General features: G+C 44.2%; 2 gene segments (V, D, J or C); both read left to right on the top strand.

Moving 5' to 3' along the window:
- The first annotated feature begins 7,805 nt into the window (after window positions 1-7,805).
- On the top strand, window positions 7,806-8,338 carry LOC144486214 (T-cell receptor alpha chain V region PHDS58-like). The segment is given in 2 exon segments: window positions 7,806-7,821; window positions 8,016-8,338. Coding segments are annotated over 2 exon segments (339 nt in total).
- A 2,429-nt stretch (window positions 8,339-10,767) lies between these two features.
- LOC144486215 (T cell receptor alpha variable 17-like) lies at window positions 10,768-11,330 on the top strand. The segment is given in 2 exon segments: window positions 10,768-10,825; window positions 11,014-11,330. Coding segments are annotated over 2 exon segments (375 nt in total).
- The last annotated feature ends 5,429 nt before the right edge of the window (window positions 11,331-16,759 follow it).

Raw genomic sequence — 16,759 nt, forward strand, 5'->3', positions numbered from 1 at the left:
CATTTAATTGTTTCACCAGGGGACTTTCCTCACTCGGTAAATATAGAATGTTTTCATTGTGCGCATCAGTGTTAAAAGTGAGAGTGGTCTCCAGTACAACCAGTGATCATTGAATCTCTGAGTCACTAAACCATGTTCTGGATTATTCCACTTGAGCTTCGTGTTGCTTGGGTACTTCACGATATCCAAAGGATTTACTACCCACTCCTCGCTGCAGTTGGTGTAGCTGGTGAGTTAAATTTCACTCTGTTGATTGCACTTGTCCATGAGACCCAATTAATAATTTTATAATGTGCAAACTTCATGTTGCATATGTGCTAATGCAATTGGAAAATTTCTCTATCTTCCCAGCAGACATTTTCCCTACTCTTGCCTGGTGGTTGCTCTCTATTTCCCACTTTCCCCCTTCCCCACTACCAACCCCCTCTCCTCACTCCCACCACACCTTCACCGGCCACTTCCACTATTCCTGCCTTAATATCTACAGGGTCCTGCCTCAGTAAAATAAAATATATAATTTCCAGTTTTGTGATTTACAGCCAATTCCAAATCAACTGATGCAATATCTTCAGATGCACAGTCTGCAGCACAGCCACAGCAGAGTGACCCAGACCAGGAACATTCCGTCCAAACCCATTGGTACCATTGTGTCTCCCAAATACAAATAAAGAGAAGGCAGGGAATTGGAGATCTGCTCTGTTGGTAAATTTAGTTTCTTGATAGCTCAGTGCGATGCTTTCCTACTGTGAACCCAGTCTCAGCAGAACAGGTGAATCCATGTTTTTCTGAGGCTGGACTCTGTAAAACAAAATCCTGCAGCTGTTCCCCAGAAACCTGCCAGATTACTGCTCCTGTTCTCAGTCTGAAATATGAGTTAATTGTCTCTCACTTCCCTGCAGTGAACTTATTGACGATTCTTATCCTGTCTCGAGGGAGGTGTGGACTTTCCAAATGTGTCTCACGTTACCTAATTTCCATGTCAGCGGCGGATCTACTCGTCGTCATCATCGACCTCGTATTGAGGCAAATTCCCATCAGTTTCAGAGATCAATTTGTCTTCATGTATCATGTTAAAGTGTGCAATATCCATGCCGTCCTGCTTTACGCAGTCACTGACTGTTCTGTCTGGTTCACTGTCACTTTTACCTTTGATCGATTCGTGGCCATGACTTGTCAGAAGCTGAAAATAAAATACTGCACTGAGGAAACGGCAACTGTGGTTCTAGGAACAGTGAGTGTGGTATTCACTGTAAAAAACACTTTCTGGTACTTTATGTGTGAGAATAGCTATTGGCTTTCCAATACTCCCTATTTCTGTTCTGTAGATTTTGATGTCTCCTCCTCACCAGCATGGACAGCAGCTGAAAGTCTCCACTATATTTTAACCCCGACTATTCCTTTTGTGTTGGTTGTGCTGTTCAACGTTTTAACCGTTAAATACATTGTAGTGTTGAGTAAAGTCCGCAGGAGACTTCGGACCCACAAGAATGGGGAAAGTCCAAGTGACCCAGAGATAGAGAAAAGAAGAAAATCTATCATCATACTGTTTGCAATATCGGGAAATTTTCTCCTGTTATGGTCAGTGTTCCTCTTCTATTGTTTTTATGACCGACTGTACATGTTTAAATTATTTCTGTCGCGTTTACCACATTTTCTTCAGGAATTAGGATTTATGCTCCAACTCCTGAGTTGCTGCACCAACACATGCATCTATGCAGTGACACAGACACAGTTCAGAGAGGATCTGAAAAATGTGGTGATGTTTCCAGTAACTGGAATTTTGAAATTCATTAAACAGTAATAAGCTATTCTATCACGACAATGTATTTATCTGATGTTTTGCTAATAAATTAGAGCGCGCACCCTGCTGGGCACTAACTGGAACTGCCAGTGTGGGGTTTTTGCACGGCATTGGCTATGTCTCTGCAGCAGTGTGGGCTCCATGGCACAGAAGTACACGGCGCTGTCGGAAATCAGTGTGTTACTGATTGTCAGCTCACTAGTCTTGTTCTTTTTATCAAATTTGGAAGAAAATCGATCATTGAGGTCGGGATTCTTTTGCACATTCTCTCCAATAAGCTTAAACATGTACACCGGAGCTTTCCCGGGCTGCTGACTGTACCAGTACACATAAGGGTTGGAATCGCTTGTTTTCAAAGCGCAGGTTAGTGTGACATCATTTTCCTCTTTAACCTTTATTCCAGGATCCAATTGTTCCACTTCGTCTTGGTGGCTCCATTCTAACAGAAACAACAGCAATATGACAATCAGAGTTAGCCTCAGATTAAACGATACAATTATCATCATCACTATTGTTTTATCAACAAGAATATCTGGGTTACAGCTGTCAGGAGGAGCATGTAGTTTTACGGGGAAGAAAATACTTACTGAGAAGTGAGAGAATGATGAGGATCGGAGTGAGATAGTTCACCATGATGCTTCCTGAGTCTGTAACTCTGCAATGAGTGAAATCCTGTCAGAGACAGAAAGACACTGTTCCACTGCACTGCTGATCCAACCAATGAGAGGAATGGAGCAGCGGCAGCAATCCGTCCAATCACACAATTGGTTCAGAGTGAGAGCAGAAAACGGAAGTCGTGGGCGGGGATGCAGGAGACAAAATATTGAGTGAAGTGTGCGGCAGCTTCAGCTGCACCCGGAACGGAAATAGCGAGACTTCCATCTCTGGAATCTGTCACCATTCTGCACCTGCTCACTGTTCAAGTGACTGAGAAGAAATAAAGAGGGAGGGGCATAACGGGGCCAGGGACATGAACAAAATAGAAACATAGCGTATCAATGCAGGAGATGTGGCCACTCGGACCATGGTATCTTTGCTTGACAGAATTCAGAATTGATGTGAGAATTCAGAATTGACAGAATTCTTCAATTCAGCTTTCAAACCCCGCATCTCTCACAGTGACTGCATCTTTCTGCTTTCAACCTATCTCCCATTCCCTTCTGAAACTTACTGTTATCTCTTTTTCCGCCATCTCTTTAGACACCGCGGGGATAGGCCTGGGTAAGAGTCGATGCACACTTGATGGGCCGAATGGCCTCCTTTTGCACTGTAGGGATCCGATGACCACCTTCCAAGTTTAACAAATCGCAGAGTAATCAATGAATCTAATCTTTCCATTGCCCTCTCACCTCCTAAAGTAGACGCTTGTGTTTTCCAAAGTTCTGCCGGCGGAAACTGTGACATGCGATTTACTTTGACAAAACCACATGATGTTGAGCACCTCAGCTGGTCTCTCTTTACCTCCTTTGATATTAAGAGATGAACTCCTGTGTCACAGTGGATCGCGTCTGTGCCTCTGAGGCAGAAACATCGGCTTCAATTCGAAAGCCAGTACCTGATAGCTGAGGATATTTATTGGAGCCTCAGCCATTACTATCCACAACTCCAGACAATAACATGGAAAAAAAGTGAACAGAGTACATAAGAAGATGTGCGGGTTAGGTTGATTGGCCAGGTTAAAAATTGCCCCTTAGAGTCCTGAGATGCGTAAGTGAGAGGGATTAGCGGGTAAATATGTGGGGGTAGGGCCTGGGTGGGATTGTGGTCGGTGCAGACTCGATGGGCCGAATGGCCTCCTTCTGCACTGTAGGGTTTCTATTCTATAAGTGTTTTGCCGCTGTAACTCAGACTGCTCCGAGGGAATGGTTTGAACGGAGGACAGGTTGTTATAGGAGCACAGAGCCCTATTCCAATTCGGGCTGTGATGTATTTCAAACTCGCCTCCTTGTCCTTCGCGTGGTTCAGTTCATCGCGCTATGGGTCGGACCTGTCTCTTTGCAGAGAACTCCAGAAGAATTGCAGTTTGCATAGTCCATCTGCATCGCAATTCCTCATCCCTGGCATTATTCTGGTGTATTGCCGCCGCCCTTATTCCAAAGTCATTACCCGCTTTCGAATCGTTTACCCAAGATTGTACACAGAGCCCTTGTTACCGTTAAACGAAGATGTCTGCGGTTTTAGAATCATAGAATCATAGATTTATTGGTTTACAAATCAAAGCAGAAATATCAGACAACATCTTCCAGATATTTAAATTAGACCTAATTATACATAGTCCTTGCTGTTTTTCCTGGTAAGCCAGAAAGTGGTATAAAAGTGGGGCGGCACGGTAGCGCAGTGGTTAGCACTGCTGCTTTACAGCTCCAGGGACCTGGGTTCGATTCCTGGCTTGGGTCACTGTCTGTGTGGAGTTTGCACATTCTCCTCGTGTCTGCGTGGGTTTCCTCCGGGTGCTCCGGTTTCCTCCCACAGTCCAAAGATGTGCGGGATAGGTTGATTGGCCAGGTTAAAATTGCCCCTTAGTGTCCCGAGATGCGTGGATTAGCGGGCAAAATATATGGGGGTAGGGCCTGGGTGGGATTGTGGTCGGTGCAGACTCGATGGGCCGAATGGCCTCGTTCTGTACTGTAGGGATTCTATGATCTATAAACTCTTGTAGAATGTAGAATCGGCAATTGTTGAAAGCAATCTTGATTCTTGCAGGTGAAAAAAATCTGGACACTTGTCCCTATTTTAATGTTGCCACCGTTTGGCGAAGCACGTGCGTATAAATTATAAAATGGGACGTTTGGGGATGATAACAGGATATTCCTCTTGTCATGGTACGAATGATTATAATATAATTAAGATTTCACCTGAAGAGGGAGGGACATCAAACTAAATCGTTGATGCTTCAGTTGAAATCCTGGAGAAAACGGAGCCAGAGCCGAGAGGCGGGAGGACCTGGTTACATTTGAAACGAATATTTGAATTGCAGCTTCAGTAGAATTCGCATGACTGATCATTTCAATTTGAAATCAATGCCTTCATTGATGAACAGTTAAACTTTAAACACTTTTATCAATGAAAGTAGCTGCAGTAAAGAAGCGCGCTGGGTTATTGACAACTGACTTGTTCATAAGTGACCCGAAAGAGAAGCGGCGGCGGATCAACAAACCACATCCTGACATCCGAAGAACAGAGTCTGATTCCAGCCAATCAGACTGCAAAAAACTGAAACTTTATCTGGTGCTCCATTAGTGGCGGATTGAAGCTGTTGATTCACTCCGTGCTTTTCTGCTGCGAGTTCTGCTCCGGTTCCCTTCTGACATTTTTGTTGTATTAATGGATCTGTTCGTTTTCATTCTGATTCTACTAACTTGTAAGTGCAGGAAATTTACTCGGTCACTTGTAGAGACTGTTTATTTAAAAACGTTTTGCTCCAGTGCCTCATTGTCTGAATGTTTTTTCATAGATCGGTGTCGCTCGGACCAAGTTTCACAAACTCCCACAGCGAGAACAGTCCAGAGCGGGGATTCGGTGCTGATAAACTGCAGTTATGAGATGTCCAGCATTGATGGAATGTATTGGTACAGACAAAAACCCGGTCAGAGACTGGAGTGGATAATAAGAAGATTCTCGAATGGCAAAGAGAGAAAAGACCGGTTCGAATTGGAACTTTCCACTGCGGGCAAACGGGGCCAGTTGGTTATTGGAAACACGGAGAGCGCGGATGCCGCTCTGTATTACTGTGCGATACAGCCCACACTGAGAGGAAAGACGCTCGTCACTGTACAAAAACCTCACGCCTGTTTTCAGTTGCTGCAGCAATCCTGCCTCGTACATCTCCTTTAAACCTCGCCCCTCACACCTTAAACCTATGCCCCCTAGTAATTGGCTCTTCCACCCTGGGAAAAAGCTTCTGACTATCCACTCTGTCCATGCCCCTCATAATCTTGTAGACTTCTATCAGGTCTCCCCTCAAACCTCCGTCGATCCAGTGAGAACAAACCAAGTATTTTTCAATGAGATTCCCCCTTCATCTCTCTAAACTCCATCGAATGCAGATCCAAAGTCCTCAGCTGTCTGCGGTTTTATTTGATCGGCCTCACACGCTCATATTGAATGTTATTTATTGTGACGGTTTCTCAAGAACACTAATCTCATTGTGCGTGACCTGGTGACGCTGAACTCTTTATCCTCCGCGGTAGATTTCAGAGGGTTGCGATTGTAAATAAAACAATACACGATTTGTACAACAGTGGATTTAGATGTTGATCCCGTGAGGGGAATAAATGCAGCAACACAGAAATCTTCAAGCTCAGGAATGAAGATAAACAAAGAACAAAGAACAGAGAACAGTACAGCACAGGAAACAGGCCCTTCGGCCCTCCAAGCCTGTGCCGCTCATTGGTCCAACTAGACGAATGGAAAGACAGTGGGTGAATTCGAGGCCGAGACCGTGATAGAAGTCAAGGCACAGATTAGGAGGGACAGATGGAGTTACAGGGATATAAACACGAGGAAAGGGAATGAGAGAAATGTGCGAGAGGCAAGGAGATAAATAGAGGGACAGACAGTAAGATAAATGAGGGAGAGACGGAGACAGGAAGGGAAATAGATGAAGGTTCGGTGAAGGAACTGTGAAGGGAGCAGTTGCAGATTTATGGAGACAGTACAGACGAAAACATAAAGAGAGACCAAAGATGTGTGTGTTAGGTTGATTGGCCGTGCTAAAAAATGCCCTTAGTGTCCTGAGATGTGTAGGTTAGAGGGATTAGCGGGTAAATGTGTAGGGATATGGGGGTAGAGCCTGGGTGGGATTGTGGTCGGTGCAGACTCGATGGGCCGAATGGCCTCTTTCTGCACTGTAGGGTTTCTCTGATTTCTCCATCTGTCCCTCCTAATCTGTGCCTTGACTTCTATCACGGTCTCGGCCTCGAGTTCACCCACTGTCTTTCCATTCGTTCATCTTCATTCCTTAACACAACATAATATAACATAGTACATGATACCGACAGGATTATTTCCGAGAGCTTCTGGACGCCTTGGGAAACCAGACCAGCAGCAGAACCGCCTCGTAAAGCTTCCCGGACCCGCTGCAGTAAACACACAAACATGGTGAGGCACCGCCATCTGGCGGCAATCTGAGGTAACTGGTCATTTCCTGGAAAATCATCGAATTCTCAAATTACAGAAGGTCGTTACTACTGGTGATTATGTTGCATTATTCTTGTTCATCCTTTTACTATTCCAATGCAATTGAACACAGTTGAACGTATACATGAGAGATAATAACATCGTTATTTTAATTGCTGGCGATTCGCTTTATTAAATTAATAGTGGTTATAAAACTCATTCTAAACAATATGAAGCCCTCAAGATTCCGATAAGATGCCTTTTCTAAAATAACAACACAAGATGTAAATATGACCCTGGATTCACATTCATTTCCTATATTCTTTAGTTATTTACATTTAAATATTTCCATCATAATTTACCTCGCAACTTCTGGTTATTAACGTTTTCTACATTTGTTGCACCAAAAGAATGAGTAACTTAGTGGATTCATTGAAATAGGAGAGTGAGGGAAATCGGATTGTCTGAACTCTGAATTTTAGGGAGAAGGGGAGAAAGATAAGAACGGAGAGCCAGTGCGAAGACAGAGACGGTCAGAAGCAGAGCAATGGGGGCGAGACAAACAGAGGCGGAATGACAGAGCGAGATAGACAGGCTCCAAACGAAGAGAGAGCCAGAGAACCCTCGAAAGACATGCAGAAAGAGAAACTCAGAACTTATTAGTCGAGCTAACGCTGATTGATGCCCGACGACCATCAATTCTGAGAAAGCGGCCAATCCTGTCGCTGGGAAACGCCCCATAATTTCTGAGTAAATTACGTTTCCGCTGATATGAATTTCCGCTTGAATATTAGAACAGAAATGTCAACACATTTCAAATACTGCTTCATTTCTGCCGAACCCGAAACCAGACACCATGTGCTCCTTATTTTGTTTGCTGATAATAATGGTCTTGCTGCCCGGTGAGTCAATAAACTCTGACAAAGTGTCATCCTGACTTGAAACATTATCTCTGTTCTCCCTCTCACAGATGTTGTCAGATCTACTGAAAATTTCGAGCATTTTCTTTTTTTGAGTCAATGTTTAAACGATCAGTGTCTGTCCCATGGGTTCTCTTCCCTCCCAGATATTGAGTGTGTTCTGTGTTTTGTTACAGGGGCAAATGCTGAAGATTCAGTGTTTCAAGATCGATCTGAATTATCGGTTCTGGAAGGACAGAACGTAACACTGGACTGTAAAAGCTCGACAGCTGCTTTTCAAACTGTGTTCTGGTACATCCACTATCCCGGGCAAGCTCTGAGATATTTGATGAAGATATATAGCTCGGGCAATACCGATAAGTCTCCGGATTTCTCAGATAGATTCTCGGCTGCTTTGCACAAAGGAAACAATACTGTTCCTTTAAATATCGCCAGAGCTGTTCTGTCCGACAGCGCCGTGTATTTCTGTGCCATGGAGCCCACACTGGTACAGATGTAGCGAACCCCGCACAAAAACCCCGGACTGGGAGTTCCGGTTAGTGATCAGCAGAGGGCGCTCCCACACTGATAAACAGAAATAATTATTTTGTCTCGACAGTGATAGTCACAGGGTCATAAACAAAATATCAAAACAAAACACAACACTCAACACGAACAGCTGAGCCACAGTTGAATTTTTAACTTGCAACTATACTAAAAATACATTTACAGTTCCTTAACTCACGCTTCAACCTTTGATGACATTTTCTTGCCTGTGTGAATTATTGTGCAGCAGTTTCCCCATCTTCACTCTCCTTTTCAAGGTCTGTTTGATCAAAGGGTCTATTTGATCAGAGTATTTTGCTGCCTAAGGGACAGCTTATATTGGCATATACATTTCGCAAGGTTGTCATTGTGCTATTTAAAACAATCCCTGAGAACAGGTTGCCATCAATGTTCATTCTCATTTTGAATGTCTGTCAAATGTTTTATGACACAATTCACAACCCAGTGTTTCTACGTTACAATAATCAGACCAGCGACTTCATTCCCACCCCTGGCCCCCAACAATGTAGCGATTTTCCGAATGAGCACACTGATTATATCTCAGCTTGGGATTTTTCTGATCACTGAAATCCAGGTCTCCTGCAACAGGACTAAAAACACCACTGCGACACATGTACGTAAGGTGAGAGGATACAGTGACACTATAGCAGGTTAATAAGAGTGCGGATTGGAACGAGGTTTTACTTGCTTCAACTTCCCTTTTACAGAGAGAACAGTGACAATGTGGGAAGGCAGCAGCTGGGTGTTCTGGGGGTGGGGAGGGGGAATTTCAGAGAGGCAATTGTGGAATAAACACATTTAAAGTAATTTCCCAATCGTGATTTCAACCTAAAGTTTAAACACACTCCGATATGATTGATTCGTGTTTGAACATGTATTTCAGATCTGAGTCATGGAAATGATCTCACTTACTTATTGTCCTCAAATGATGAGACAGAAACAGAAGTAGTTTTTTTTACAAGTTTCAACTATGATATTGCAAGGATTGTCTTTGTTTTATTCTGGCACTCACTAATCAACATCAGCTTTATGATATTGAACTGCGCTCGCAGGGAGTCTTACTCATGTTTGCAGACAATCGTGAAACAAACAACAGCAACAGCACCGGTCAGGCAGCCAAACCTCTCTCCATCTCCAGCTGGAGAAATTGGACTCTGAAGAGTTGATCAGAATAAGGACTCACTTACGGAATTTATGATGGAAACCAATCCAGCCCCGCACTTTGCATTGTGTTCGGGAGCTCCTGTCTGTTGGATTGTAAAATAGTAATTGCTTAACATTGTAAAGCCAATGCGCAGAGCGGATAGGCCAAGCCAGAATCCATCTCCTAATCGCCCCCAAAACCAATTCAAATTGAATCTAATTCATGGTCCTCGCAACAGATCCAAGCTGACATGAAAGGGCATCGCACCTGATCTTGGGCTCCATTTGATGCTTGATCCGAGCCCAAAGAACGAGAATCCTGCTTTCTGTTTTAGTTATATCCAATCAAAAACCGAATTGGTCCACTCAAAAGTCGCTGCAAGAGAGACATTGCAGTTCGAAGCTGACAACACAGGGCCCATTCTTCCAGTCTTGGGCTTGATTAACAACATCCTAGCTGATTGGAGCAGGTATTATATTCCTTCCAGTGCTTGACCTGAGCTTCATCTTAGCAAAAGGCCCAGATGGCGGTTTTAAAAAAAATGATTCAAATGAAACCTCGATGTAACCTTATTGATTTCTATCAAGTGCAGGATTAGCAAACTACACTTGATGTTAGACAAAGGCTAGAATCTGGATAGATACAGCCACTGTGAGCAGTGCTGTTCTCAGCCGCATAAAACACACACCCAGCGGGAACCACATTAACCTCGGACTAAACATTCACCTATTTTTATTCCAGTCATGACCGAGAAAATTAACTGCAGAACCCGATCAGACCGGCAGATCCGCCATCAAATCAGTTTACAGGTTAAACCAGTTTCTGATCAGTTGTAAATTCCCACAAACTCAGGGCTGGAGATTCAGATCAGCTCCGGGAGAGATGTTTCTGTCCCTCAGACCAGACCCACTGACGTCAAAGGGCTGCATGGTGACGCCGCACATGCCCGCATTCTGACGTCACAGTGCCGGATGCTCTGATGTCACAATGTCTGTTGCTCTGACGTCACAATGGGGGACGCTCTGACTCTTGCGCACGCTCCTCCCCCACACCCTATCGATGCTGGAGCTCCCTCACTATTTCACTTCCTGATCAAAAGTCCCAGAGATCCAGCTCTGGTCGCGAGAGTATAACTGGTGTTGGGCTCAGATTCATGTCCAATAGCTTTGCTTTCCCAGGAGCTTTTCCTGTCCTGAGATCTTCCTACAACTGTTTTACAAGTGTCGATAGGATCCGACATGAAGCTCAGCTTCGCTTCAGTGATCATCTCCCTGGATTTCTTACTCTTCCCTCAGTGTAAGTGTGGTCGCTATTTCTGACAGCGATATTTCACACATTAGCGATGCTATGTTCTGTTAAATAGTATTCTGTTTTGTTGTGTTATCTTGTATTATGCGTTCAATTGTACTTCATTGTGCAACATTGTATTGCAGTATGAGATTTTAATTTTATGATGTTGTTGCATATCTACATATCCTTCCCAGGTGCCGCTGGTAGTGAAGAGGTATCACAGTCTCCAGAGTCTGTGGTGGTTACCGAGGGAGACCTAGCATCGTTGAACTGTTCCACTACAGCAGCTGGACTGGTCCTACAATGGTACAGACAATACCCGGACCGAACCGTGCAGCACCTGGTGAGCGGAACCAGCGATCAGGGCAGGATCAGGGCTCGGAACATTGTTGCAGAGAAACGCAGCGTTCTGAGTGTCGGCGACACTCGGGTGACAGACACTGCTACCTATTTCTGTGCGGTGGGCGCACAGTGTTGTAAAGATCAATACGAGTCGTACAAAAACCGATAGAGGAGCAGTCCTGACAGTTTGCCGCCTGTGCTTCATCAAAGAGATAGACATTTTATAAACTTTATTGTAGTAAATCCACTGAAACAACACAGCCCTCCAAATCTATAGCAAATCATTTCCTTCGCAAGCCGTATCGGGAGATATCAGCAGAAGTAGTCGTGTTTCATAAGTCATTTGCATCTGTTTGCGATTTTCTGGGTTCTGTGGTGTAATGGGTATTACTCTTGACTTTGAATCCAGCGATCTGAGTTCAAATCTCCGCAGGACCTTGCTTTTCTTTGTCAATGCCGATGATTGCTTTGCTGAAGGACATTCCGCTTAAAGTTTTCACCAAGTGCGAATCGAGAGGACAATTTGCCAGCCTATTCCACTGCTATTACAATGCACATTGCTGGGCCTCTGTCGACAGATGCCCGCAACATCAGTGTTTCTCTTTCTCATTTTCACTCCTCTTTAACGCTCTGTCGATAGAAAGGAGCAGTTGGTGTCAAACAGCAACAACCCTTATTGACCAAGAATGTGTATGTGTGAGATCTGAGTGAAAGGCCTCCTGCCTTATACTGGCGCCTGTTGGTTTCATGATGTCACGGTGAGCACGTTGGACTTTCAATCCAGCAGTCTGAGTCCGAATCTCGGTGGAACCACGATTCTCATCGTCCCAACTCCTGTTTATCTTGGGACTCCTGTTTACCCTGTTCATGTTGAGTGAGGTTTTGAGGGTTTTTGTACAGGTTCAGCCCAGCTCTGTGTCTCTGTGGGTCTCAGTGCGCAGTAATAAACCCCGGCGTCTGCCAGCTCTGTTTCAGACATTTTCAGCGGGACGGTGCGGGTTGTATCATTGAGCTCCGCTGATAAACGGTCTCCTGGGAATCTCTCTTTGTTCCCGGTATATTTGCTTCTCATCAGTAGATACTCCATGGATCCGCTGGGATACTGACGGTACCAGAATAGGTAATAATTGTCAATGCTTGGAGTTGTATAATTACAGAATAGCTGAACATCATCTCCTTCACTCACTGTGACTGCAGCCGGGATCTGTGAAACTGGATCTCCTCCACATTGTCCTGTAAGAGCCAAGAGTAATGCGAAATTAAACGATGTCAGTTCACTTTGTTTAATGGCCGGATTCGGCCCGTCACCCTGGCCAATAATCTGAAAAATGAATCACAGCATCGAAACAGGAACATAAATCCCGCAACACGCAGGTTGTAACGGGAACGTGTTTGTCGCGGTTAAACGACACTCCGTTTAATGAACACCTTCGAAGGAGATCAGATCCTCGCCTTCGTTTCACGTTATTTGATGGGGAAACTAAACTGTCCGTGGGTTTTCGATCTCGGGTTTGTCAAAGCTTTCATCCAGATTTTATCAAGTTTGTCAAAGTCCCTCAGCGGCTCCGGCGGGGCCTGCAATCCCACCTTAACTCTTCACTCTCATTCAGCTGAGGTATTTTGCCTCCTCCCTTGGTAAGACAAAGATGATTCTAATTGATATTAGAATCAATATATATTTTACCAGTGTGTTAATCGAACTGCTCAATTGAATGCAGTGAATGGTAAATATGTGAAACGCAGAGTTTGTAACTTGTGAACCTACCGGTTAGTAGAGCTGCAGCTGTGAGCAATAAGCACAGAGTCACAGGAGACATGTTTGCAGAGAGGTCGAGGAGGATGTGAGCAGAGAGGGTTGAAGTTGAAATTGTAATTGTCAAGAGCTGGTGAGAAGTTGAGTTACATCCGGGCCGTTGTTGATTGGTTCATTCCTGACAACGTCATTCGTTGACATCCAACCGTAGAATTCCATTGTCTTCAAATGACCCAATCAGCGCTCGGCTCCCTTGGCTCTCAGCGTCGGGAGAAATAAAGGGGACCTGGACAGGGATGAGACCCAAACTTGTCCATTTAATCACTTCAACCTGTAAGGCGGAGTGAGAACAGGAAGTCGGTTAATTTTATTAATTTTTAAACTGTTCTCTTCCTTTTATTCCTGTATTGTCTTTCTTATCCACCTCCTACTCTTTCCCCTTTCCTTATCTTTTCTCCACCTTTGCTTCCCTTTCTCCCCGTTTTCACCTCTCTCCCACCAATTTTACCTCTCTCCCACCAATCTCCCTCCTCCCCCCTTATCTTCATCTGTCACAGCTTACCCTCTGATTTCAGCTTCTCTGCCGTTTGGCCATTCACACCTACTATTTCCACTGGTGTCTTCCACCGTGAAGACTGATGCAAAGTAAATATTCAGTTCCTCTGTCATTGCTTTGTTTCCTATTATTACTTCTCCAGCCTTATTTTCCAGTGGTCCAATGACTACTCTTTGCCTCTCTCTTACCTTTTATATCTTGAAAAAAAAATTCTTTCTATCTACTTTTATATTACTGGCTAGCTTACACTCATATTTCATCTTCTCCCCCCTTATTGTTATTTAGTTGCCCTCTACTCGGTATATTGTAGAGCAGGAATCCGGGAGAATTGGATTAATTGCTGGGTTACACACTGATATGTTACAGAGCAGGAATCCAGGAGAACTGGATTAATTGTTGGATTACACAGTGATATGTTACAGAGCAGGAATCCTGCAGAACCGGATTAATTGTTGGATTATACAGTGATATTCACGGAGCAGAAATCCAGGAGAACTGGATTAATTGTTGGATTATACAGTGATATTCACAGAGCAGTAATCCAGGAGAACGGATTAAATTATCAGAATACACAGTAATATTTTATAGAGCAGATATGGATGCTAAATTTGATGACGACGATAAGGTAGATAGGAAAATAAGTGGTGAAGAGGATGTAAAGAGACGATCAAGGGACATAAAAAGGTTAAAAGAATTGGCAAACCTACGTCAAATTTAGTGTAATATAGGCAAATGTGAAAATGTCCATTTTGGCATGATGAACATTAAATATGCTTAATATCTAAATGGTGAGCGATCACAAAATTCTGAGGTACGGAGGGGTTGGGCTGTCCGAGGCCGTGAATCAAGAAGGGCTAATATACAGGTACAGCAATTAATTAGAAACGTCATAAAATATTATCATTTACTGCTGGGGAATGTATCATTAAATAGGAAGGGTCATAAGTTCATAAGATATAGGAACAGAATTGGGACATTCGGCCCATCGAGTCCGCTCCACCATTCGATCATGGCTGATAAGATCCTCATCCCCATTTTCCTACTTTCTCTCATAACCCTTCAATCCTTTCCCAATTAGAAAATCTGTCTAACTCCTCCTTACGTTTACTCAAGCATCCATCGCACTTTGGGGTAGGGAATTCACACATTCACAACCCTTTGGGAGAAGTAGTTTCTCCTCAACTGTTTTAAATTTGCTACCCCTTATCCAAAGTCTGTGCCCTCTCCTCGAAGAATGCCCCACAAGAGGAACATAGAAATCATAGAAACCCTACAGTGCAGAAGGAGGCCATTCGGCCCATCGAGTCTGCACCGACCACAATCCCACCCAGGCCCTACCGCCACATATTTTACCCGCTAATCCCTCTGACCTACGCATCCCAGGACTCTAAGGGGCAATGTTTTAAACCTGGCCAATCAACCTAACCCGCACATCTTTGGACTGTGGGAGGAAACCGGAGCACCCGGAGGAAACCCACGCAGACACGAGGAGAATGTGCAAACTCCACTCAGACAGTGACCCGAGCATCGAACCCGGGACATTGGAGCTGGGAAGCAGCAGTGCTAACCACTGTGCTACCGTGCCGCCGTCGTCTACTCCACGTCTACTTTATCCATACCTTTTGTCATCTTGTATTCCTCAATTTGATCTCCACCCATTCGTCTAAATTCCAGTATGTTTCCGTTGTGTAGGGCATTGGAGAGATCACATCTGGAGTATTGTGCACAATACTTGATTCCTTATCTATAGAAAGATGGTAATGCGTTAGCAAACGTCCAGAGAAGGCATTACCAGGTATGAGCGGGTTTTCTGGATAAGCAGAAGGGTACTGATGCTGGATTTGTATCCACTGAGTTTCGAAGATTGAGAGATAACTTTCTCAAAGCCTTAAAACCCGAAGGGGTATTAATGGTGTGGATGTGGAGCGGCTATTTCCTCTTGTCCGTGTTGTACCTGAACTAGATATTTCTGGGTCTTTATATTTCTCAGACTGTACATATCTGGGCTCTTCGTTCTGCATCTGTTTCCAATGCGCTGGTACTGTCCACGGGAGGGCGCTCTCTGATCACTTACCGAACATCACAGTCGCCTTCTGCAGAGTGACTTTTTGCAGATATAAAAATGGGCGAGGAAAATAAATCCCAGCCAATCGCGTCACACCTTGCTAACTCTTTCAATTTCTCACATTCCAGGTCCCGTTCAGACAGAGATCACCCTCCCTAATTCTGGAGCTCAGATTGGAACCATGGGGGTGAAAATGTTCCTGACCCTGGTTATTGCTCTGATCCCAGGTCAGTGATTCTGGTCACAGATTGTAAAGTATATTTCAACCCTTGTGCAATTTCCCTTTCCCAGCTCTGTGTGACTATTGTCTTCCTCTGTCTCCTAACCCGCTTTGTATCCGCTGTTTATTTTCAGAGATGAGCAATGGAGACTCAGTGTTCCAGTCAGAACCAAGAGTTGAAGCAGCAGAGGGTGAAGATTCAGCAATACCCTGCAGTTACTCTGTGCCGAGTTCAGCTATACAACATCACCTGTTCTGGTATCGCCAGTATCCACACCGAGCTCCTCAGTATCTCCTCAGAGCCGATAGTTATGGGTTTAACGATACGGCTCCCGGCTTTGAACATTTCAGCGGGAACCTCAACCAGAAACAAAGCACTTTTCACTTGTCAATGAAAGATTTGAAGATGCCAGACAGCGCCGTGTATTACTGTGCACTGAGACCCACAGTGAATGAGGCTCCCGCGGGCCTCATACAAAAACTAGCGCAGGTCGATAATCAAGTGTTCTGTGTCAGGAAAAAAGAGTCGGATCTCATCGAAAATGCCCAGAAAGGGAAGGGGACAATACAGCCCCAGCTGAACGATATTCCCCGCAGAGCTCATCCATTATCAGTAATGTCACATTTGGCGGTCATATTATTCCCGGATCAAATCCAATCATTCTCTGATCAAATTCGCACAAATTTGCAGATTACCCCGGGTGAATAACTTCGTTAATCTGTACTTAGAAAAAAATCCGGATCAGGTGCCTTTCTGTCAGGCGACACAGTTTAAAAGTGATCTATTATCAAATGCAGCTTCAGAATTGTCCCATTTTAAATTTGTGGAGAAGAAAGATTGACTGATTGAAATCAGAACTTTACTATTTGAGGAAGGATGTCCTTGCTATAGAGGGAGTAGAGCGAAGGTTTACCAGGCTGATTCCTGGGATGGCAGGTTTGTTATATGAGGAGAGGCTAACTCTGTTAGGATTATATTCACTGGAGTTTAGAAGAGTGAGAAC

Source organism: Mustelus asterias, unplaced genomic scaffold, assembly GCF_964213995.1.
Source record: "Mustelus asterias unplaced genomic scaffold, sMusAst1.hap1.1 HAP1_SCAFFOLD_299, whole genome shotgun sequence".
Taxonomy (NCBI): domain Eukaryota; kingdom Metazoa; phylum Chordata; class Chondrichthyes; order Carcharhiniformes; family Triakidae; genus Mustelus; species Mustelus asterias.